At 41.2% G+C, this 26,462-nt stretch overlaps 1 protein-coding gene across 6 annotated transcripts in view; it reads right to left on the reverse strand.

Annotated features, from left to right (window-relative positions):
* Positions 1-25,929, reverse strand: part of DACH1 (dachshund family transcription factor 1) — a 354,259-nt gene extending 328,330 nt beyond the window's left edge. For 2 of the 6 annotated variants that reach the window (XM_041419933.1, XM_041419935.1), the window contains exon 1: positions 24,237-25,929. In XM_041419933.1, coding sequence (XP_041275867.1) covers positions 24,237-24,976 — 740 coding nt within the window. In that variant the 5' untranslated portion in view covers positions 24,977-25,929. The remainder of the gene's footprint in view (positions 1-24,236) is intronic. The other 4 variants (XM_041419937.1, XM_041419938.1, XM_041419934.1 and 1 more) reach the window with 3 other exon arrangements.
* Positions 25,930-26,462: the final 533 nt, after the last annotated feature.

The following is a 26,462-nucleotide window of genomic DNA, read 5'->3' on the forward strand; positions in this document are numbered from 1 at the left end:
ATTAAGTATAAATTATTATGGAACCTAAAGCAGAAATTCTAAAACTGTATTTTAGAGACAGGCCATTTATTTACTCTCTCCATATATTTAGCTTCCTTCTGGCACTAAAGGTATAAGGTGTCCCAACCTGTCTTTCCTGACTGCTTATTCATACACAAATGAGTCTCATTCCTTTTCATGAATGCAGAACATCCAGTGCCCTATTTGTAATTTCTTCTTTAATTTCAGCAGTTTCTGAAGGAACTCCAAAGAAACATCTCTAACTATAAAATCTCCTGAGCAAGAGACCTGAACTAGCTTCAGAAAGTTAATGAAAGAGAGCCATGCTGATGTGCTGTTATCTACCGTGAGATAAACAAACTGAAACAAAATGAGAAAAGTGAACTTTTGAAACATGGAATCAGCTCCTGGAATTATTTGGAAAGTGACAGAACATAAAGAGGTGCACAAAACCATATGCACCTTTGTGTACCTCCAGTATTACACTAAGGCAACTTGCCTACACACCCTATGAACTAGTCTAACCAAGCCAACCCAGGCAAAAAAAAGAGTTATAGTGACTTTAGTGTGCTGCCATATTGAGAAAAAAAAAAAAAAGCATAAAGTAGAAAGAAGATATTTAAACTGAAAATTGTAGGAAAACATACATTAGATACCTTAAAAATTACCAAGTGAAAGTCTTTCACAGTTCATAAACTTATTAGTGAAAATTATTTTTTAGCTTGCAAAAATAATGATCATATTTTATATTACATTTGCAGTTATCTGAATTAAGATGCAGGAAAATATCTGGAGCTCCTTGTCAAATTTTAAGGGGAATATTTTGATTAGGAGTATGCATAGGTAAATTCCATTTTGAACTGCTTTCATACTTGAACTCAAACATTTTTAAGAAGCAATTATTTCTGTTCTGATAATCTTGAGGAAAAAAATGGCAGTAGAACCACAAAAGGCAGAGTGGTGAGTATTTTAAGATTCACAGGAACACTCACTTATCCAAGGAAATTCATTGTAGCTGATCTAAACCGCATGCTCCATTTTAAATGGCTTATAAGATATCAGAGCATGGCAATTGGTAAGACAAAAGCAGTTCAAAGTCTTTAAAAAAATAGCTAGCAGAGATACAACTGTAATAAAGCTCTTTGAAACTAGTAAAAGCCTCAAATACAAGCTCATTTAGACATGAATCTACTCTTCTGGAAACCGATTTGCAAACATGAGACGTTTCCAGAGCAGTAACTAAAATACAACATAATTATGTTCCAAATAAAAAGAAGCATTTGATTGTGAGCTGTTTCATGAGCAGGTCTGTGGGCACAGATCTGCAGTGGCAAAGAAAAAAAAAAAAAGATGTCTGTTAAAACCAACTATCAAAATATTATCTAGCTTTTCAAGAACAATCATGAACCTGCAGAATTATTCACTAAGCAGTAGTGGAGGTTTAATATTTATCTTTCTTACAACCTGAATTTTCAACAATGGCTACAAGTACAGACAAAAACATTATTTAAATTGGAATCTGAGATAACTATAATTTTTACACCTACAATACCTTAAAGAACTCATTCTTTCAAAACATGAACCATCACCTCAGAACAGTGGTAATAAAATAATAATCACAAGAGTAACAGCAATGGTGAAAGATAGTAACAATAACTTTATTGACTTAAATCTCTTTCCCGCTCTGTATCTACACATATAAAAAGTGTTTAAAGGGTTTCTTAGCAGTATAATTAAACAAAAAAACTCAATCAGCTAAATAACTTTTATAATTAAACATACATTATGGATGCTTAACAACTGTGTTTTTATGTAGTTCAGCTTGGAGGTTAATGGCCAGATCTCCTTGTTTTCACCTGAAGTCCTGCTTGCAGTCACAGAAAATGCTAAATCAGTAAAGAAACTTAAAGCATACAATGAGAAACACAACTTCAGGGGGAAAAGGGAGTCATGGCAGTAAAAAATAGACATTGTTTCGACAAATATCAAATATGGCAACTATCTATATTCACACTTTTCACTAAAATAATTCCTAATTTCAATGACCTAATTTCAGTAAGCCTGACAGGGGCCTTGATCATTTTAAATGCAGGATGTATTGGAATTAACATAATTTCAGCTTTGTCTTTGAAAGCTTCTGAGGAACAGTTGCTTGGGTAGTGTTCTAATATTGACCTGTCAGAAAAGAAAAGCTAGAAAAAGCAGACCTGGGCTGCTCAGTCTCAGCCAGTCTATACAGCCAGAGAATTACAGGCATGTTTTTTCAAAAATACTATCCCAGAATCAGCCTATGAACAACAGGCATATTTGGCACATCTAAGTAAGTAAACCCAATCAGGTAAAAAAAAAAATATAAAATATTCTAAAAATATGTCAGCTCTGTACTTGACTATTTTTCAAGTCCTTTACAAAATAGAAACAGAGTGGTGGAGCCATTTTTGGTCCAGTCTCCCCTCTCTACCTGAAAGTCACAAAAAATGCAGATTCATTGAAAATGCAGAAAGGTGGAGATTTCACCTGTTAACTCTTTTACATTCCAGATCATCATGTGTGCAGGTAATGTAAGTGCTTTAGTAAACTGGTGCTGGGATCTTCCAAGGCAACTATTTGTTTCAGGCAGAAGAGCAGAACATGGTATGTGAAGTCAGTGGGCATCTTGCTATTGCTTCCATATTCACTGCACCATAAAGACCCAAGCAATCCTATTCTACGTATCCCATGCAGCAGAGTGTTTAAAGCATTGTTAACATTGCAACAATAAATATGAACCACTAAAAGCTGCTGAATATTCAGTACTATGTGAAAAAGTGGCATTTGTTCCTATTAAAAAATGTGCTGATGTTTTTAAAAGACAGAGCAACACTCAACGCTTTTCATAGTGGATGGCATACCCAGTTCTAGACTTCACAAAACAAAAGACTTATCACAAACATCCCTAAACCTCCTGACATCTTCAGAAGTTCAGACAAAAGACATTCTTCTCGATTGTTCATCCCAGTAAATCTCAGACATTTCAGTGTAGACAAATGCTAAAGGTAAAAAAAAAATCAATCAAATAATTAAAACAACCTACTAAATTTCACAATATAACAAAGGAGGAGCAGTGTGTGTTACATAATTTACAAAAACAGCAAGACATTATCATAAATCCTGCCGACAAGGGAGGAGCTGTAGTTCTTTGGTATTGGGATCATTACACTAAACAGGCAGCAAAATAAATAGCAGAAATGCGTTACTTCAAAACGCCCTGTTTTTTTCATCCAGAAGTTGTAAAGTTATTTCTACAGCATGAAATTCCATATAAGACGTATACACGTTATAATGATATCAGACTAGGGAAAATGCCAGAATTGACAAATCAAATAATGGGACACCCTACCATGGTAAGATACTCCCAACTTCCTGAAAAAGTAGCTGTCTTATGGTGACTTGGCATCAAGCCCATGTTGAAACCCTATCAACATAAATACTGCCTTCTTTGCATGCACAGCAGACCTTAATGAACATCACTTCTAACAATACAAAGTACCTTCTCTCCACTGTGGACATTTGGTGGTATATAATATTACCATCTCGATACAGAAAGTTAAGCAGTTAAGTCCCTTACAGTTCAAAATACCCCATAAAGTCTACAAACCATTACTGACATCAAAAATGGACTAAAATAATTAATATTTCAGAAATTCATTAAAAATTAAGAATACTCATTTTTACAACTTCCTAAGTTTAGCAGAGTATTTTCTTCTGCCAAATTGTTTCACATTTAAGGAGAAGATTTTTATTCCCAGGAAAATATTGCAAGCTGTAGAACCGAACCACAATTTCTTGTCTTCTTTTTAAAAAATGGATTGCGTGTATCTTACAAACTCTTATAACAGGAACCAGCAACAAGATTCTACCAGCAACAAGATATACTAGATACTCCATATACTAGTATGTAGATGTATAGTATCAATGTATAGTATCTAACATATTTAATAGCAGAAACTTTTCATCATTTATTGAAATGATCTGTGGTAATTCCTGGAAAATGCTATTTAAACACCATGATACACCTTAATTTTGAAACTCATTAATTTCTGCAGTTTGACTGTGAAGAAACTTGGCATAGTTTTAACCCAATTTCCAGCACTACAACTCTTAAATTCTTAACTCTGAGAAATCCAGCTCTAGACCAAATGCTTCTGACAGAAGTTATCATTCTTCATCCCAGTGAAGTGATAGTGAAAATGAAAACAACAGGATAGAAGCCAATCTTTCAACTCAATATTCCACGTCTCTCCCTCCATGAAACCTTCTAATCACATCAATACAACTCCAAATCCTGCCTTCTTCTCTAAAAGCCTCTTTTGGTTATTGTGCAGCTTCAGAAACAGGACTTCTCCATAAGGCAGGCCTCTGTTGCCCATTATTAGCTACTTCTATCCCCTACAGCATCTTAAATCCTTCCCCAGGAGTGAATGCCCTCCCCCTAGCTACCATTCCCCACTTAGTTCACATTGCCTGTGGTTGCTGCAGGGTCTCCAGGGTGCACTGTGGGGGAATCACAGCTCCGCCTGCTCTCCTTGCCCATTAGGTACCAGAAAACATTTCACAGACGGTGAAGATTGCAGGAGTCAGCACTTACAGAAGTAGCCATGGATGCGAGATTCTTATGCATGGCTATGAAAAAGGGGAAGGAGGGTTCAAGGACATTTTATCCAACAACCACCTGAAATCACTACTGTATTGTGGATAGAGGGAGTGGACAAACAAAATATTGATATGTCAATTACAGAAAAGGCAGATGAGAAGAGCAGACGCACAAAAATAGTCTTCAGATAATTTCCAGCACTCTGTCTGCAACACCAATAAAGCCACCAAGTATCTCTTTAGACTTAAAATATACCAACTTCTACAGACTGTTTTCAAGTGAACTTGACAAAAGTTTCCAGATCATGAAAACACAGCGTAAGGATACAGACAATTCTGGTTTTCCTATGTAATTTTGTCCACCTACATAGCTTTCAGTTTTTGTTCTGAATGGCTCTTGTCATCGCCTCTTTCCACAAAAGAAGGGTACTTTGGGGGGCGGGGGAGGAAAGGAGCAGGGAGGTGGAAACAAATGCCTTTAGAATTCTTGAAGATCGGACTCAAAGTAACTAGCTGTAGCAAACCCCAGCCCGCTCTGCTTTAGCCAGACTGAAGGCAATCACAGAAAGAAAACAAGAGAGATTTCTTTTCTTCCCCTCTTCCCTCCCCTTTAGAAGCACTAACAACTTTTCTCTTCTAGCTTAGCCACTGAAAGAGGAAAGTGATAATCCCTTTGAAATTCAGCACTTAACACCTATACGGTAGGTGATAATTGCTGCATTCCAAGAGGATTAGCACAGTGGAACCTACTTTACAGTGAAGTCAGACCATTCTGAACAGAGAGAAGTTTTCCTAAAACCATGCCTACTCAGGGAAATCTTGAGTTTCCCACTGCTTTTGGGTAGACAAGGATCTTGTAGCTTCAGATGTGTTTCCATCACATCTGCAAAAAGCCGCTCAAGAAACCAAATGGTGTTTAAAACAGCTAGAAGAATAGAGTACTGCTAAGGAAGTGCAAACTAATAAAATTTTATTTACATTGCTTGTGGAAAATGCTACACCAGCTAAGTTTTCTAAGATAGTAGAATATTTCCATCATCATTAATATTTGGCAGGAGTATTGTAAACTAGGTCCTCACAGTAAAACAGCAGTCAGTAATTTAATACTGTATCAGAATCCAGAGGCCTTAGTTACACTGTCTGATCCTGCACAGCTATAGGAGATGCATTCTATGGTAACGCTGGGCCACTAACAGGAAAAAAACAGTCCCCAAAAAAGCAAGGGGCATGACTGGTACAAGTCCACTCAAAAAAGAGAATAATTTAGGGCTTTCACTCCAGCAGCAGAGACTTAGGTTCAACCTAAGTTCCAGGGTTCTTCCACTGTGCAGCACACTCCAGAGAGTAGAGGATGCTCTGTAACAAGTGAGTTTCTCTCTCCAAACAAGCCAAGATATGCAGGGCTGGGAGGATGGTGCACGCCTTGTCTCACCCTTCTCTGCCACCAGACCAGATAGGGATGCCAGAGGGATCATCCAAAGGAGGGAATCAATGCCCTACCTCAGACACCCACCCCATTTGTTTTGCAATACACAGTAGGACAGTTTGCCAAGATTTAGTAAAGCAGATTTCCAATAGAGAGAAAGGAAATGGCTTCCTCTGCCTTCATACATTTTTCTTTCAAAGATTTTACTCCTCCCTTCATCACAGCTGACCCCCCCTCCCTGTGTCCTCCTTTTAAATACAGCATTAAAACCGCCGTGTAATCCACAGTTCATTTTCCATTTTCATAGGCTAGGGGCACTGCCGTTTGGATGCAGGAAAATTTCATGGCAGCCAGAATGACAATACATAAAACTAAAGCTAGGTTTCCCCCACCCCCCTCACCCCCATCATTCATTTCTTTCCCCATTGCCGGATCACTTGTAGCAACACAACTGCTGATGAAAGCACAGGGTGATCTGTTTTCCCAAAACAGATGAGGATTAATAAAAATCATAATGAAGGGGAGAGAGGAAGGAGGGGGGAGACATCATTTTCAACCTAGACCTGATCCTGTGCTGAAAATGGTCACACACGGCTGTACAGGAGTGTGATCAGGGTGCCTGGAGGAAACAGAAGAAAGACAAAATTATCTAAACAAGTCCTGCTATCAAAAAAGGCTGTAAATCACAGCCTTACATCTACAGAAGGAATATAAACAACAGAGACCTTCTATCTGCTTAAGGAACCATTTATCTGATTCTTTTACCTATCATATTTATATGATACATTTATTAACACATCATCAGCTGCTACATGGATTTATTTAATACTTGCTTTTCATTAACTTTCAAGTTGCCATTATTTCCTCTCTGTATGAATGCTCCAGATATTGATCTCTGCAAAAGAACAACCCCCTAGCCAAATGCCATTTATTTTAAAGGAGAAAAAAAAATCAGTAAAAGTGTAATATGTTAAACTTGCTTATGTATAAATTTGTTTATTTACAAACACATATTAATTTCTCTAAATTACTCTTGAATTTGTAAAATATACCTCAAGTTTTCTTGTTTCACTGCCACACATTGGTAAGGAAGGGAGACTAAACTGAGAAAAGCTGCCAGCTGTACATGTCAAGATTATTCCCACCTTATTACTGATACTCTTTTCCACATAGCCCTCAGATCCTCTGATCATCATATATGGCAAGTGAGCACTTAGGAACAATGTCAAAGAAACTATTTCAACATCCAGACAACTTTTAAAACCAGACAACTCTACAAGTGAAGATAACTCCCAACAGCCGAGTAGATTAAAAATGGTGACTGAAGACAGAATTTTCTCCTGGGCAAATTGCCAATTTTTTTTTAAAGGTAAACTCCAGCTTTTAATTATCATGAACACTCCTCCCTGTGAGCATTGCCACTGTCTGGATCATCTTAAAAAGGAATAAAAATGGCATCCCATGACTGTGCTGAGGAGCTCGGATTTCCAGCAAGCACAATAGAGAAACTGCAAACTACTGCCTATAAGCAGAGCTGCAGAAGTTGAACTCTGGTATAACTAAAAGGAAATAATTTTTAAAAGCAAACAGTGTCACAGTCAAGTGAATATAGAGTGAAACAGGGGTAAAGAAAGCACACATTTAAGCCTGGTTAGCACTTTTCCTAATGGTAGGTTTTAGTACTCATGCTTCTGGTTCTGTAAATTAAATTCTCTACTACGAAAGCTAAATCAAGGATGATTAATATCTTCTGATTTAACTTCCCTTCCTCCCTCAGCTCAAAATGAAGTGAAAGTTATCCTCAGCCTGGCCTGTCATGGTGGGCAATGGTCCAAATCAAGAAAACTGGGTCAAGCATCTTTTAAAGCTAGTATTATATGCTTTAGTTTGCATAGTTATATTTTTGTTTCCAATACAATACCACTTCACGCAAGATTTTGAAAAATACTTTTTTTCTAAGAGTAGAACATTAACATTATAGTAATGAAAACAATATACATCCACTTGTCTAAAGTAATGTCCATAACATGATTATCTTCTTTTTTTCCAACTTATATGTCCACAGCAACATTTTATAATTATTAGAAGATACTCCAGGGCATATGTTGTGCTGGTGTACAGCGACTTCTCTGGTGGCTGAAATCATTCAGCCTGTGGACTGGTGAATCACAAAGCACCCAGGGCTTAGCAAATCCTCGTATGACACATGTCATGTCGTGTCTCATTGCTTCAACACAGTCCTTGCACCCCGCCCGTATCACCAGCAGCAACACACTTAACTACAGATGGGCCAAGCTCTGCTGACACCACACCCCACATTCGCCCCTGCTCCCATCCCCACCTATGGAAGGCACAAGACATTCTTCTCTGGGTCAGGCTGGTACCAGACTATTTGCAGCGGTGTCTGAATTTTGTTGCAGGGTGGCTGTGAGGATTTAACAATTCCCAGCAGTCTTTAGTAGATGTTTAAAACCACCTCAAGTTAGCCGGGCAAGTCATCTGCGTGGGGAGAGTACCAAGGAGTTCCTACATCAGACATTCCTGGGAGGTGCTGCCCAATAGCAGTGGGTACAACCAGCACTCTAATCACTGCTGAAATAATTGATAGCGCTGTCTATCCACACTATGACAGACAAAAGCTGAAATGTATTAAACATAGCAATCCATCATCCCGCAGATGGGTAGCAGGAGCCAACAGAGTTCAGAGGGAGCGACTCCTGCTGCTAACAATGGCTGAAGTACTGACAGTTCACTACCCCTCCTTGCTCCTCACCAGGCTCTTCTCCCAGCTTCCCAAGAGCGATAAATGAACAAACAGTCCACTAAAGAAGAAGTATTCAAATGCTGTAGACTGCTGATAGTTATTATTCCAACTCAGAATGTCTACAAACAAGCTTAATGAGATATCAATTCCCCTCTTTAAAATTAAAAACAACCCGCAGTTACATTAAAGAATTGTGAATTCAAATAAAATAAGAACTCCCCCCCCAAAAAAACACCAAACTTGAAATTGTTAGGTGTGTAAATCTCATCTGAATATATGAGAAGCTGACGAGCTAAATATCTAGCACTGGCAGCTGGCAGCTGGAGACAAGCTACAAACAACAGTGCTCCAAATTAAGAAGTAATTTATGTGGAATACATCATTATTTTAACATGAAGGATACAAAGCTTTAAAGGGAAGAGGAACTGCTAGCAGACTTTTAAAGAAAACTAAGTCCAGAGCAAAGTAAATCTATTTATGAAAGTTGATTTTTCTTTCCTGACTTATTTCTTGTAGGACATATGAGTCACACAATATAGCCAAAGGAAAAACTGCAACTGCTAACACCACATTAGTAAAGTATAAAAGGGAAAGACACTTTTCTTAGCATTTCAGCCTTGTCATTTCCAATTTTCTGCTCTTTGGACATGCTTGTATTCAAATTCTGGAACATCTATTCAGCATATCAATCCTAATTAGACAATCTGGGTCTGGAAAGGATGAGAGCTGGGTCATTTGCATAATTTAATCATAAATACTCAGTGATACATATTTCCAAATGCATTTGTACAATTATCTTTTCATCCTTGGGGCAATGGTATTAATATGATTAGGCAATATTTCTGGAAAAAACAGACAAGTATGCACTCTTTTTAACTGCAGCTTAGGGCGATATGAAAAATTAATTAATTTCTGAAGAAAATCAATTTCTGTACGTGACCACATTAGACATTGCTAAACCAAGACACAGAGTCCTTTCTCAATCAGAACATTTTATCATTCTTTTCCAAATTCTGATTGTTATATGAACATTTCAATAATAAAACTGTTAGATTATTTAAATTATCTTAATGCATAGGCATGGAAAAGTGACTATTTCTTCTTCATGTTACCCCGACAGACATGGTGTTTTAAAATATGTATTGTTTGACCAGTCAATAGGAAACCTTAGCATTTGGTCTGAACTCATCTTATGTGATCTTTTATTAATGCACATTATACCGATTGAATTCAAGGACAGCAGGAAATAATTCAGCTCTGAAAACCGCAGCTGAAAAAAAATAGAACGATGCTAACCGAAAGTATTTTAAAATTAATATAAGGTTTCTTCCTTGTTTGTTTTGCTACAAAGAATTAGATAAGGTGTTTCTTCAACAGAAGCATACACATTACAAAAATGTTGTGACATATGTGGGATACAGCCAAGCACCCAGGTGGCTAATCTCATTTTTAGAAGAAAGATACTGCTTTGTATGTTAATTGGTGCAAAAAAAAATTACATTTATGTTTTTATATGTACCATCTTTATTTCTTCGCAATCAACAGAAAAAGTAGAAATTACTGCATGCAAATGTTCAATATTCATTTAATTTGCATGAAGGTGCTTGAACAATTTTTTTATTCTAACAAGCTCATTTTTCATGCGTTTTGTCTTTCATCCTAATCTAGCATCTGTCATTCCTTTTTGAAGTTATTATCGGCCCAATTCCCTCTTGGACATGGTTGCTGGGTGACCGGTATCTTAGCACCCACTTTGACAGGAACAGATGTGAATCTGATCAAGAGATTTCCCATGAGTACCTGAAATCACAAACAACTTTCGAGAAAAACAAACAGCCTTGCTGTCACCGTCCCTCTCTCACCCTCCTTCCCATCCCTTCCCCCACACCCCCCAAAAAAGAGTATGAGAAAGTTGATGCAGAGTTAACCAGCATCATTAAAACACATTATTATCTGGCAGGTGAGCTCCCCGAACACCTCTCGAGCTGCTTCTGCCTTCAAGCGCCAACTCGCAGCTTTAAGTTTTAATAACCCCCCTTTGAATACTTCCAAAGACGACTGTTTGCTTCTAAGGTCACCGTCTTCTAAACATTCTCACGTTGAACCTGTTTTCGTCACTTGAATGCTCTCATTTAAATCAATGGGATTATTCGTTTAAGCAAATTTCACATGCATACAAGCACCCACCAGTTGTTTTATAACACCTAACTCACATTTTGATTACAAATAATGTTCTTTGATCACTTCTACTCTTGGTTGCCACTGTCTGTGAAATTCCAGCTTATGAAAACTCTGCTAGCTAGGCTATCTGAGTAGCAATACTGATAATATTTAAGGAACTGCAGAATTTTATTACTTTAAACCATCCAGCTGAAAAGCTATAGGCAACAGGACCCCTTACACAAACCAAAGCTTCCGGCTTGCAGGATTAAGACTTCTATATACAGCCCAACAGCACAGTGACTACATTCACTGCTGCACATGAGATATGGAAAAATAGGAAGAAACAGGAATTACAGCAGTATACTTCTGAAACAAACTTATGAACCATACAAAGCACAGATAGGAATTTTCAGATTAAGTGTATTACTAAAAAACCCTCTTTTTTCATTCCCATTTAACATCTTTTCACAAGAATCTCACCCAATACCAAAATCTACAGTAAAGCTTATTTCCTCTTGCTTGCTTTCCCTACTCTAAACATAGCCCTACTTAGCGAAGAGAAAGGACACAGTTGTGATCCAAAGACTGAAAATTTGATCATACATATGTAAACTCATAAGGCCGCATGTGACAGCAACACCGGATAAATTTGCTTTAACATGCTGTCAACCAGCCTTTCACTTCTGCCTCTTCACCATGCTACTCTCCAGCATGTTCCCAGCCCCATAGCCTCAGGGCTCCTGTCCCTACTGCTACTGCTAGGGTTAGCAACTGCTCCCACTAAGGATCCTCTGTATCTGAAGTTTTCACAGTGCCTCATAAAATACAGCTTCCATGAAGAATTGTAAATTTTCATCTTCTTTTTTTTTCCAAATTCAGACAGGTGTGTGAGGAGAAGAAAGTAACCAGGAGAAGAGGAAAGAGAAAGGAAGAGTTTGAATTTTCAAAGATCAGAATTTGTTCCTTCATTCTGAGTTGTTGTTCTATGATTCAAAAGATAACAAAGGGATTTTTTTCTCTCTAGTTTAGATGCAAAGAGAATTTAAGACAAACATTTCAATCACGATGAAGAATTTATTGCCACCTATAGGTGATCTTAAATTTAATTTATTTTTCCTCATTTATTACCAAAATCAGAAAGCAGCCAAAATGTTTTATTGATAGGTCAAAAGCCTTAGATTAGTCTGTTCTAAATTTACTCTGGATACAGTAAAATTCAAAGAAATCTTCTACACAACTTACGAACAACAGAACTACAAAGGAAAAGCCAAGCAAATAAGAAAACTGTTTAAGCCCCTAATTGTAACTGGACCTCTCTACCTTCCATTAAGTCATGTGGGAACAAAACCATTTGCTGTGTCTTGGAAAAAAATATCCCCCACTCTACCCACTTAGGATATCAGCACCACATAGCAGTCAAACCTGTTGACGGGACACGATGTACACATTTATAATAAATGCATAATGGTGATAAGTAATCACCATTTAGAAGACCTGCCTTTCACTTTGCCAGTCAAAACAAGAGCAAGCCTTTGATAAGGTCCCTACAATGATACCTCATCAAACAGTTTGATTATCCAGACTGGCAAAGTCATGAATGGCTCAACGCAAACTGCACAGAAAAATTCACTGGCATGAAAAACAAACAACCAGAGTAAAAAAGCATCTTCCTACTTGTCTTGGTAACACCCTTATGTCCATTTCCCACCTACCAATCCCTTTTGTCCAAGCCAAAAAAGGGACTACAAATTCAGAACTAGCCCACTCTGCCACATCCACACTGACAAACTGAAAGCCAACATCCAGGGACCATCAGCTGAGCTGTTCGGTCAACCGGAGTGTTAAGATGGTATTAAAGACAAAAGCATCTATACTAGATGAGTAGTATCCACATTTGTCTTTCATTCATTAGAAACAGGTAGACTTAATGCCAATTTCAGCACTAAAAATGTATTTCAAGGATTGGAAAGAATTACTGAGAATAGGAAAAGAAGGTAAAAGCAAAGCCTGGAAGGTTTGCAGAGCCTCTGTGGGATAGTAATTGCTGAGCCAAACTTAAGCTGAACAGAGCACTCACTTAGTTTGTTAAATAAATCAAAATGCAAGCTAATTCTAATTTTAATGTAACCCTGTAAGTGTTTGAACTAAGGAGCCCTTCCATGTCCTTAGGGCCCACTACTTTGACTTAGCCAGCAAAGTCCAACCTGGCAACACACCAGCAGGAACATGTGGACAGCATAAATCCCACACCACCTCACCACCAAAGAGAGGTAAGCACTCACCCTGGGGTATTTAGGCTCCTAGCTCAAACCAAAGTACTGAAGGAGGAATGCCATGGGAGCATTATTATTACTCATTATTTCAATTGATTCCAAGATAAGGTAAGACAAACCATGATTTCCCAAATGCCAAGTTTTTAGTCCAACTAAGCAAAGGAGAAAGGAAGAATGGAGTCTTGGGAGCCTTCTTGCGAACTGTCTCATTGGGTAATCCCTTTTGAACCTTGAGCCACAGTGTCTCACGTTCCAGGTGAGTAGCCCAAAATCTGCAGAGTTGCTCTCTTCTCTATAGCCCACACAACATGTACTGACTACAGTAACTGCCTCCTCTTTTTCACATGCACGAAAACAAAGGCTGACTTACTAAACCAAGAAGAGAGTTCACGGCTTGAAGATTTAGTCAATACCAAACAAATTCTATAATTTAAAGTTTTTGCACCTTAATTATATTAAGAAACCATTAGACATTTTAAAGAATTAGAATACTGAACTGTTAAATATTAAGCAATTGACCCATTCCTAATGTAAAGTAAGTTTCTAAAAACGTCCTCAGAAAAATTTAGTAGAAAAACAGGTGTAGGAGAAAATTCAAATGTGACCCGTAAGGCCCCAGAATTTAGAAATGAATTGGGATCAGTTCATTCTTTTCCCATGGGGTAACTTGTATAAATGTAATTCTATGGTTTCATAAAACCAGGTCAAGTTTCTGTCCCCTGAGGTCCTTTGGCAATTTGAAGCATGGCAGCACTTTTCCTGGCTACAAGTTCAAATCTGCATGCGTTCTGGATTTCTGAAAGGAAGCGATTAGTCAAGCTGAAAAGATAAACCCATCCTGTTCAGAGCACACCTTCTTCACAGAAAACTACTTGCAGGGGTGAGACACGACTTCACAGAACAGTATTTAGAACTAGTTGGCTCTGCATTTTCACCTCTAAAAAAAATTCCTTTTCTCTCATCAGCTGGCACATCAAAGAGCAGACAAACTTACCACATAATAGTGCCAGCAGTTTTAACTAAGGACGTTCTTCTTTTCTTAAATGTCAGAAAGTTCTACTCATGTAGTCATACTTCAGAATATTTCTGAATACATGCATTTCATAACTATTATTTTATTACTTCTCATGATATCACTGTATTGTCCTAATTTAAGACAGGTAAATTAAGACTCAATGAGACAAAATCACAGAAGGAGTCACCAGAAAAGATGAAACCTCTGCTTGGCAGACCCACAATAACACAGGCTCAGCAGCAGAGAGCTAAAGATGGTGGAGGAAACTCCTTCAGGAACTCCTTCAGGAACAACCTGAAATTATTCTGTTTAACACCACATCCAGTGTGTCTGACTTCTGTTGCAACGAGGCCAGAATGACAGTGGGTTGAGTCTGACCACTCAGCTGAGCAACAAATCCCTCTGTGCGGAACCACACATCTTCTGGGTCAACTAAATAGATTCAAAGAGCAAAGGAAGGATAACAAAGAAATTCAGGTTGCTTGAGCAAACTTCTCAGTATGTAAATCTAACACACACAAATTAGGGTGGTGGCTGCTCCTTCTCAAGATAAAATCCATTCTTTCTGCCACTCTATTGAGATGGTGTCACAGAAGCTCTGAACAATAAAATTTGTTGAAAGTTTATTAATTCTTAGCAATGTCCCACCTGTTGTACCTTGAGGTGGCCTCAAGCCAACCCAACAGCTGTGGCTATCCCCAAACATGTTGGCTAAAAACCTCACTGATGCCCTCCCTAGGAAATGCTATGGCTCCTTTCTTACATGATTTGCATGCACGCTCCTGAAACAGCTACATGCTGGTAAATTAGTATTTCTAATACATTTGTCTCATAGTTTCTCAAAACTTATTTTATACACAGCTTTATGTTAAATTGTAAATTACTGTAGCAGGAGCTTCTTCTTCTGTTACTGTCAATTTAAACATCATATTTCAGCAGCAAATTAATTTCAAAGGGAACTAGTAGAATCAAAAACCATCTATAATGCCCAGTAATGTAAGACAAAATATTTTATTACCATTTGATGCTTATTTTTTTAACCTGGCCCATTAAAAACTATGAGTATCAGCTTAAAAAAAATCCATAACAAACCAAAACCAAGCAATCCTGCTTTATATTAGAAAAATAGGCAGCTCAACTTGCACCAGAATCATTAAATTAGGCTTTACTGGTAGATACAGACACAGAGAAATCACAGAAATCCTATATGTCACCTATGTTGCAGGAACTGTTCTAACAAGGTAAGAGAGAAATGTATTAAAAAAAAAAAAAAAAAAAGAACATATGACTTTTCACTTGTATTAGTGTATTAGTCCTTATTATATATTTAATACCACCTGAGGTATTTTCTTCCCCCATGCAGTAAATTCCTGTTAAGGAAACAGAAGATAAAATGAATACAAAAAACTCCAGCAGAGAGTATGAAGCCACGGGTTACACCAAATTCTGATACTCATTCCTGCAAAGATGTTGATTGATTTCCTGGAATTAATTAATATGAAAGAATGCTCACAAAAACACTAAGATTGTATTAAATGCATGATGCATTAAAAAATGCATTATGAATCTATTTTATGCAACAAGCATTAATTTACAGGCCACTAAATCTCAAGCATTTTTCCAATGCTTTCAAACTGTCCCTGCTCATGCAAGAAAGTATTCAGCAATCCAGTTTCCTACCTAAAATGTCAACTGATTCTTTTATAGCACTTCCAAATATATTTTGCATATGCTTGGTTTAACAGATACATGTAGGCTATTGAAAGCAACAGTAGTATGTCTTCTTAAAGTTACACATATGGTTTGAAACCATAGCACTGTTATTTTAATGTAAATAACTAAGTCCTACAGGTGACCCTGTCCAACAAGAAACGGTTTTTACAGCAGGCCAAGAGACTGGAAACAAATTATATGCTTCATAAAGACAGATAACATTGCCATCCATTACAACATGATACAAAACAAATTAAAGTATTAAGTTTATATTTTTACTAAATTTGGAAAAAGAATAATTCAAAAATAATAGCTTTAGTAATGTTTGTTTTTAAGGAAGATTCAAACTATCAACAAGCCCCGACTAGATTTATCACAAACCTGTACAAACTGCACAAAACTGTACAAACTGCACAAAACTGTAACATATTGTTTGTACCTCTCTTAAAAATATAGTACCTAATACCAGAAAATGGGTTTTGTTGTGTCCCATATATTAAATCATGATCCAGCTATTAAAAAAAAAAAAAATCATTAGTAAGGATGAGAACAACATGAAATCAAGGTTACAAAAGATGTTATTAAATAGTAATACAACATATTACCTGTTTCCTTTATATTTTGCTTTTTGATTCCTTACAATCATTTAATGTAAAATGAAAAAGCAAAACATTTCCCAGATATAAAATTGAAAAACAGTTTCTATCGTACAACAGTTTGTAAATACAAGCACATGCTGAGAGACATGTCCCAAACAACAACTTCTACTCCAAATGTAAAATACCTATTACCTGTTCTGAGTACAGCACGGTTAACAAGTGCTGTAACATGAACATTCAGAGTTATGAACTTCAATCATGGCATCGTAACATTACAAGTATATTTCAGCTGTCAATTATGCTAAAGCATGTGCAGCAGTCCTACGTACTCCCATTCTTCTCCTTCTCCCCATCCAACTCCAGTATGTAACTCTTGTTATTTTATCAGTCAGGTAATCTGTATGCACACCTACTGTGCCCTCTCATTCAGTCATACAATCTAAGGAACAAAATGAATGTAAAAAAATACGTCTTAACAGCTAAGGTGCACTTTCTTCAGTATATTTAGTATCACATAAAATTAAAATGTGAATAAAAATTGGTCTGAAAGCTTTGCTTGAACACGAGGTTGTTTCAGATCAAAAGGGATTCAGGCATAATTTAGCAATTTGGCCAATTCGGAGATTAATTCTATAAATTGTAAGGATTAATAAAATTTTGTTACCAAAACATTTACTTATTTTAAATGAAAAAAAAAATTCAGTTGGTGTGGCAAGATGCACCAGCAAATTTTAATAGCACCTGCTCCATTGTTCCTGGACTATGGCTAATTTCAGCCTTTCAATGGCCATAAAATCCCACTGTTCAATATTTGGAACAAAATATATATTTGTTTTTCTTACTGAAATAGCTTCCTTCTTCGTGATGAAGATGCAAATTATGTGGGATGCAAAGACGGTAAAACAAATTAGTTTTGGAGTAAACAGGGTACCTTTAAACAGATAAATGAACAGAAAGTTATGTTAAGTGTTACCCACACAAGTATTCTCAGGAGTACACTATAAAAACTCTGGAACATTTTATTGTATCAGAAACATAATTTCATGAACACTAACCAAAAAAAGCTTATATTATTTCAGAAAGTTTCTGCCTATAACTAGTAATGTGTTTTGATACCCACGATTTAGATCTTTCCACTCAATTCAGCAAACTGCATTGTGTATATTTATCCACCTGCCATAGGAGGTTGCTCACCCTAAGCAATTATCAGAAAACACTGTTTAAAGCAAGGTGAACTAAAATACATTTTGTGATCCATTTCCTCAGTCACACGCAGTTTCATTAGTTTTGGTGGACGTATTTGGTGGACATATTTGGTTGACCCTGAGCTATTGCTCAGGGTCTGTTTGGTTAAATATCCCATCTCTAAAAGAGACCTACAGAAATTCACAGAGGAGGAAGCAAGTTTTCAGTATTTTCAGTTATCCCAGCTAATCACTATGAGTGACTTAGCGTGGAAAATTCCAAACTGGGAACTAACTGGATGGTCAAAAACTGATCCCTCCTCTGATGAAATTGAGTAACAGTATTTTTCTACTTAATGCTATGGAAAATATACTATCACCTTTTCTTCTGTTAAAAAAAAAAAAAAAAAAAAAAAAAAAAAAAAAAAAAAAAAGAGACAAACCCCAAAAAAGTTTAAAACAGTTCACAGTTATTAGCAGTCAGTGCTAAGATTCCACAGTTTGTAGACTGCAGTTGAATATTCTGCAATGCCTGTGAAATGAAACATCAGCACTTGTTAGGAGATGCCCGAGGCTGAGCACAGTATCACATAAATAAGTGGAACATTGTGGGTTAAGGATAAAGTTATTCCTCAAAACAAACTGGATTTTGTTATTTAAAGTCACAGACACATCTTGATTCTAAATATAAAGATTTTTGGTTTATGTTTCAGGATTTTTGAAAATAATTTAAATGATAATGGAAAAAGAAAAATCCTTCCTTAATTCACACTGGAGAAATTATCTATATATGAATTAACTCTCTGGATCATAATAGCTTTTTGCAGATGACTCTTCAGCTGTATCATTTAAATACATATTTAGGCAACTAAAAATTTACTGTCAATTCCTATTATGTCAGTCCACATTATGGCGCTGTTACAGCATGCACATTTAAAGATTATTGAAAAAATTACTGTTCATGTGCAGTATATAATTTGCAAAAGGTTAATCACTATTTTAAAACAATGAATGGAATTAACTCATAATGCAAAGCAGATGCCCCAAATGTTATTTTTAAAACAAAACATATTTAACTTATAAAAGAACAAAGAGGATCTAAATCCAGTCCTGTTGCTCAAAACCAGACAGGCATCATGGTTGTTTTGGACTCATTTCACTGGGTCATACAATTTAGATACAACTCTGTAGTTTCTAACTACTCTCTGCTATCCTACAGCCATTAATGAATTTTTACAGCTAAACTTGTAAAGCTCCTCCATGACTAGGCAACACTGGCAATGGTGAAAAAAAGATTTACCAGACCAGCAGGGATTAGTAGTAACAATTTAATGTATCAATTAGGTAGTTCAAAAGGAAAATATTAAAATTCAATGCAGTGTATGGAAATTCACTTTTTCGTATGCAATTCACTTTAGATGACCAGCCACAGAGATGGGCAAAAACAGACATCTGAAATGATCTAGGAACAGGGGAAAACAGAAGAAATAATACATGGCGGTCCAACGAGATTAGTGTTTCCAACAAATATTCAGAAACCACTCTGGATTACAGAATATCAAGTAGGACAATTTGTAAATAAGAGTGCTTTGAGTGCATTTTGGTTTACAATGCTGAGGAGGCCCTGGGTGGGCGCAGCAGCCTCCCAACACAGCCCACAGGGATACACTGTGGAGCACTGGCTCCATGTGCCCAGGGGGCTCAGCAACCCCAGGCAGGGGCCTGTGGCTCTGGAAAGAGCCTGGAAGCCTGACACTGAACTGAGCCTTTGAGCAGAGATGGCAGGGGTCTGAGGAAATAACAAAGCTATCCATATATCCCTTTCTTGTAAGTAAAGTTGATACTGACCTGACAATAAAACTATGCTTTGTTACATAAACTACATCGGCAAAGAAAAGATTTCTTAATTAAAAAAAAAAAAAAAAAAAAAAAAAAAAAAACCTACACAAAACTTTACCAATATTCATAGCTATAAGATAAAGGAGGAGGTAATCAAATTGAATTCTTTAAGAAAATTATGTAAAGGAATCAGGGAAAAAAAATGTCCCCCTGCCCATCACTAGCAGGCCCTCACCTCCCTGCACGGGAACAGCGTCGGCAGCGCTTCTCGACAGGCAGCCAGCGTTCCCAGTGAAGTATTCCCTTCCAAAGTATCACATACCCTGCTACTGCCAGCGACTGAAGTATCAGATTAAAGGGATAAACAGTTCTGCCCTGTTGCAGTAAGTACAGGCCAAGGATCTCAGCTTTTAAACTACAATATTTACCATTAAATACATAATGTAAGATAGACATTAAAGTACTGTTATTATGAGCAACTGGAGTCTTTTATTTTGTTTAAGTCTAAGGAAACCACTTCCAAACCTTTTACTCCTTCTTCACAGTTACTACAATTTATCTTCTGGCCTTCCAGAAGTCATCTTTGCTTGTAAAGCCTTCCACATTTCTGGTGATTATATTTTAATAATCTGTGGCAAGAAGGAAGGTCATCAATATAAACCACAGGTACTATATATTTGACATTCCTTCCAGCAGCACTTGCTGACCTGTTCATTTAAAGTATCTATGATCTGTACTAACCTATTTGGGTGAGAGACTCCTTTAATTAATACAAACTGGGGGGAAAAAAAAAAAGCTATGCAAGTGTGCAGTATTCAGTAAACAAGGACATGCTATGTCCACATAATTTGAGAGAAGCAGAAGCTAGAAAAGAGGGACTGAATAACTGCCGTGTAAGATGGGCTTTGAAGAGAATTGTTTCATGCTCAGCATCTTTCCCCTTTACATTTAAAAATCAATTAGGTTGTTTTCCAAAAATTGTAAACAGCTTCCAAAGGCTGCAAATAATTCCCCACTTTAAGTATGAATGCCAATGAACTCATTCAAAATCATCTTCAAATGTCAGAAAAGATTAACATGTCCTGGTCACAGAAGGGAGGTCAGAAGAAAGCACACGCTTTTAGCCTTTACTCGGGTGGGCACGATCCAAAGCCAGCCTGAATCTATGGGAAAACTCTAGAAAGGGACCCAGCATGGCAAAATTCCACAACAAGTGCTCAAAACACAAGAGACCAGAAACAATCTGAGATCAATAGCTTCCAGGTCATTAATCCTAGGCAGGTGACATCCAGTGCACAGTTCGCTACTCTCTTTCACCCACACATTCAGGAAACCTGACTCGATTGGCATCTAGTAGCTCTAAATATTTTCCATGTTTTGCCTTTATCCTTCCCCTATTTGTTTGGCATATGGCTTTCTAGCATCCCATTAATGTCAAACCGTTTAATCGGAATGTAAGCTAAATGCACAGTTTGCTATTTCCTGGATTTCTGTTTGGCAGCCAATGCTTTTTATGAGGAAAATAAAAGCAAAGGTCAGTATGACCAGAAAAGAAAAGTCATCTTCCATAACGGAAGCTTATTTTTCCAGTGAACTGATACACAAGCCTAATTTAGAAAAAGGTCCTTTAGTATCATGTTATTATTAGTAGTATCACAAATAAACACAGAAACCAATTCACTTTACAGACCTCCACATTAAGCATTCAATAGAAAATCCCTTGGTGTTTTATTGATTTTTGTTTTATTGATTTTTTAAATAGCAATATCACAGTTAAAATGTATCATTTTGGTGAAACACATCTAAAACTTTTCCGTCTCGAAATAAGTTATTACAAATTATTTCCACAGCAACTGGCAACTAACGATTCAATCCATTTAGAGAACAACAAAGTAATGGCTTTATTTGGATGCCTTTTTTGATTAAATAACATATTAACCTTGATGAAGCTTTCCAAAAAGGGATTAGCGTACTCAAGTGCATCAGCTGATTATGAGACAAATATAACAGTGATAAGATGCTGGTTCAAAAATTTTGAATCTGATGAGTACAACAATTTAGCCGCTAGGATGGAGTTTGCTCTTCCAGTTTCCATCTCAACAGTAAAGTGTCCACCCAGGATACAAGAAGACATCACCCAGCTAAAGTATGCTGTAACTGGGAGTCAGGAAAGGTCGCTTAAATCACTAAACTGAGTAGACCAAAATAGTCTGCATAATTACTGTAACATCAGAAATAATTAAAAATAATTTGTAAAGAATGAAGAATTAAATGTATTAGAGGGGAAATCCAGAAAGCAAATACAAATTTATCTTCCCATTTTGACCAAAACTCACTGACCCACTTTGCTTTATTCGTCTATACTGTAATAATACATTTTGCATACCTATTGTATATCCTTTCCATTAATTTATTTGCTTAATGGATGTATAAGTAAGTCTACTACAATTACGCTTTTTAAGGGTCAAATCCTACTCACTTCTGAACCCACTACTGTAATTTCTACTACACTGGATGATAACACAGCAGACCTCAGGAACAGCTGAAACACAGCCGATTCTGTGCTGTTGACATAATCAAGCCATGTTACAACCAGGCTGCCAAACCCTTTTATAACCCTGCCAAGTCCAGGAATTGGTGTCTCCATAAGCCCCCAACCACCCCCGATAAAAAAAAATAAAGTTTCTGTATTTCTTAATTCTACATGTTCAAATTAAAATTCACACGGTTATGACTGTGGCAAAGTAAAACTTCCAGGAGTTTATTTTAAGGACCAAATCTTGGAACTCTTACAGAGTTGTTGCAAGTTACACACCACACGGGCACACACACACACACACACACACACACACACACACAAAAAAAAAAAAACCCAACCCAACAATTGTCTAGGAGCAGCTATTAATATTCATGTTGATTCCACATGAAACAACAGCAGAGTTACCCGAGCAGCTACAGTTATGTCAGCGCTTGGAAGTTATTCCAGGCTGTTTTGTCCTGCTGCCCTGAATATTCAGGAACTTCAACAATCCATCCAGCAACTGCTACCGCAGACTAAGTGCTCTGCTTCGCCTGGCTCTATGCTAATGACTGCCAGGCACCCTCTGCTGAATCGGGGGGGGGATGAAGGGAAGGAGGAGGGGATGTCACACGCCCCGCCATTGGGGACGGGACGGGCAGGAGCACGGCATCGCGTGGGGTTAATTCCCCACGTGTTGGTTGTTGCTGCACCTTGAAATCTGACAATAGGAAAGTGAAACGAGCCCGGTCTGTTTGTTTGGGTATATTGAAAGTAGCATGGGGACTTTGTCCACGACCTCCTCCGTGGGAAGTTCCCGCCGCCCCTCCAGCGCGGCACAGCCCGAGCCCCCCGCCCCTGCCTGAGGCAGCGGGAGAGTCCCCGGGAACTGAAGGAGCTTCCGACCGCTCTGATCTCGGGGTCACGGCAGTTACGCGATCCCTTCTCCTTATCGAGCAGATTCAGCCCTGTAACCTACAGATTGAGAGATAACAACCCCACGCTTTCGCCCTCCATTGCAAAGGCGGCTGCTATTGCATCAGGAATTTCCTCTTTTGCCAGCTCCTTCTATCCCCCCGACACTCCTTCCCGGCTGTGGCAAGTTTGGGGCTCGCCTCCCCTCCGCGCTCTCTTCGGCCCTCGGGATGCGGGACAGCCCCGCACCGTCCGCAGCCGCAGCGCTGCTCCCCGCCCTCGGCGCCGTCCCCGCCACCGCGGCCGCGTTACTCTGCGCGGCAGCAGGATCCAGCCTTGCCAAATCCCTGCCGCGCTCCCGCTGCCCCCGTCTCCTCCTCGGCTGCTGAGGGCCTGGAGCTGCTCGCACCTGCTCCTCGGGGACCGACACCCCCACCCCCCCGAGGAAGCAGCCCAGCCCGGCCGCCTGGCACCTCTCCCCACTACCCCAAAGAAAAGCTGCCTCCACCTCCTCCTCCTCCTCCTCCTCCTCCTCCTCCTCGCCATGTGGCAACTGCCTTACAGCCCTACACAAAAAGTGCACGTGTCCCCTCGGATGTGTGACAGCAGCTGATGGCCAAGCGGCCTCCATCGCCCCGAACGGGCCCGGCGCCCGGGCAGCTCCGCGCCCCATCCCAGCTAACGCGACACCCCAGGGTCTATGTCGCCGTCCCCCCATCAGGACCGCTCCCCGCCCACTCCCGTGCGCCCTTCGGGCGGCTTTTTCCCAGGGTTGCCCGCTTTAAAGATACATCCAAGGATAAACTTCAGCTGGAGGTTCGGTCAGGAAGCACTTTCTGGCTCATTCCCACCCCCGCCGGCCCTCCGCTCCCGCGCTGCGCTGCCCGCGGCCACCCCTACCCCCGGCACGCCTCGGCCCGGGGGGCAGGGAAGGGGACAATGACAGGGCGACACTTGCAAGGCGCAGCGGGAGGGGGGCACGAACACGGCTTCCCCTTCCCCCCTCTGTCCCTCCGTCCCACCAAGAAGCAGCGCCGCTGGCTGCGGAGAAGGCCGGCTGGGTGCCGGGGCAGCGCGGGAGGGGGCAGCGGGAAGCGGCGCAGCGCTCGCCGGACCGCACCGCGCGGGGGTGGGACGGGGGCGGCGGCGGCGGCGGGGGGGCCGGCGGGGCGCGCGTGTGCCTTGCGGCGCTTACCTGGCGTTGGTGCAGTCATTGTACAGGGTCTCGAAATCCTTCCTGGAGATGAGTTTGCAGCGGTTGACCCCGGGCTGGATGGCCCCCAGCCCCCTCAGGATGCGGACCTGCTCCACGTTGCAGACCACGGGCGTGATCTCGAGCCGCTTCAGCTTGGTGTAGACCGTGTGCAAGCCCCCCACCAAGTGCTTCAGGAAGAGGTCGAAAGCCTGGGGCAGGCAGATGAGTTCGCAGCCTTCCACGGTGAAGGAGGCCACTTTGGCCCCCCTCAGATCCACCATCTTGCACTCGTTATTCTGGGGGGTGTTCTCCACCGGGGACGGGGTCGAGTACACGGGCTTGCCGGGCAGGCTGCCGGCCGCGCTGGCCGCGCTGGCATTGGGAGTGGAGGTGCCGCCGCTGCCGCCGCCGCTGCTGCTGCTGCCGCCGCCGCCGGTGCCCAGGCTGGGGCTGCCGCCGCCGCTGCTGCCGCCGCTGCCGTTACCGCCGCCGCCGCTGGTGGTGGAGGTGACTGTGGCCGCCGCTGCCGCCGCCGCCGCTGCGATGGGCTCCGGCCGGAATAGGTTTGTCCCCGAAGCGGCCGGCGGGGGAGCGATGGACGGAGACGGAGAGGAGGTGGCCGACGACGAGGTGGCCGACGACGAGGTGGTGGTGGTGGTGGTGCAGGCGGCAGAAGTTGAGACCGGAGGCTGAGGGGGGACCAGCTGGGTCGGAGGGATCAAAGCAGCCGGTACGGCCATGGTCACATATACGGCGGAGGGGGCAGGGGGAGGGGGGAAAGTTCCCACACACACACGCAGGGGAAAGGGGTAAAATTAAAAAAAAAATTATTAAAAAAAAAAAAAAAGGAAAGGAGAGAAGGGAGGAGGGGGGAGAAGAAGGGGGGGATAACCCCAGATCAGGTGCTGCGGCGAGCGAGAGAGCAGGGGGCAGAGTGAGAGAGAGAACGCACAAAGTGTCCCGCAAGTGGGGACGGAGGAGGAGGAGGAGGAGGAGAAGTCCGCTCCGGGCGGCGGGGCTGGGGCCGAGGGGAGGGGGAGGGCAGTTTCTTTTTGTGGTCCTTGCTCTAGCACCACGTTAAAGACGAAGGTGAAAAGGAGGAGGTTTGAAGGACTTCGGTTCTCTCTGGCAAGTACATTGATCAAAGATTGAGAGGGGAATGACAGAGAGAAAATGAGCGGGGAAGTGCTGGCTGCTGCCGCCGCCGCCGCCGCTCGCTCGCTGGACGAGTTGTTGTTGTCACACGGTGCGGAGGGGAGGAGCTCCGGCAACTTGAAATACCCTTTGAAGCAGCAAAAGGCTCACTCACTAGTATTAACCCAAATTATCCAACCAGGAACCCGGAGCAGGAAAACAGCGAGAGAGGGAGAGAAGTCCCTCTCCCCCCTCCTTCAGGAACCGTTAGATTACATGTTTCATATTTCACCCCACCAGAGATGAGATGTAATTTTCCCAGCCCTTTTCAACAGTCGCTTATCAACACAGTTTGTGGAGAAACACGAGCGTCTCCAGCGATCCCCCAAAGCCGGGCGGGAGCGGGGGAGCCGGGGCGCGGGGCGGGCGCTGGTCACCGCACACCTTGCCGGGGCAGACAAAAGCAGAAACCTCCGGACGGGGCTGTTGCTCTTGCTGCTGCTGTGGCTCTCCCGGGACCACAGACGCTCCTCCCGGCGGGGCTGGAGTTACTGCCGAGGGTCCCCTTTGTTGCGCGGCAGGCGGCGGCGGCTGCGCGGGGCGCGCACGGGCAGCCGCACGCGGCAGCATCCGCGGAAGCCTTCCCTGCGGCGGCCGTGGATCGCAGGGGACGAGGCACTAGGACTCAGGCCGCCGAGACGCCGCGCCGAGCGGGCTGCGGCGGCACAGAAGTAACTTGGGAGAGGGGCAGGCGGGCGGCCCGCGCAGGTCCCGCCGCGCAACAGGTGCCGGCGGCGCGCAGCGGCCGCGCAGCCCCGGCCCGGCCCCTCCGCGCCCGAGAGCGCGCAAAGTCAGCCGGCGCGCTTGCCCGCGCATGCGCAGTGGGGCGGCGGCGGGCGCGGTACCTGCCGGCCCCGAGCCGGGATGCGGCTGGAGCGCGTCTGGCCGCTGGCGCGCCGGGCTCCGCCGGGAAAGCCCGGGGCTGCGTTCTGCGTGTCTTGAGGGCACTTCGCACTTTGAAAGGGGTAAAGAAATGCCCACTGGTACAGATGGGGGGGTCTGCAAAATCAGGGGTCGGTGCGTGCGTAGTTC

Source organism: Onychostruthus taczanowskii, unplaced genomic scaffold, assembly GCF_017590055.1.
Source record: "Onychostruthus taczanowskii isolate IOZ18803 unplaced genomic scaffold, ASM1759005v1 scaffold62, whole genome shotgun sequence".
In the NCBI taxonomy this organism is placed as follows: Eukaryota; Metazoa; Chordata; class Aves; order Passeriformes; family Passeridae; genus Onychostruthus; species Onychostruthus taczanowskii.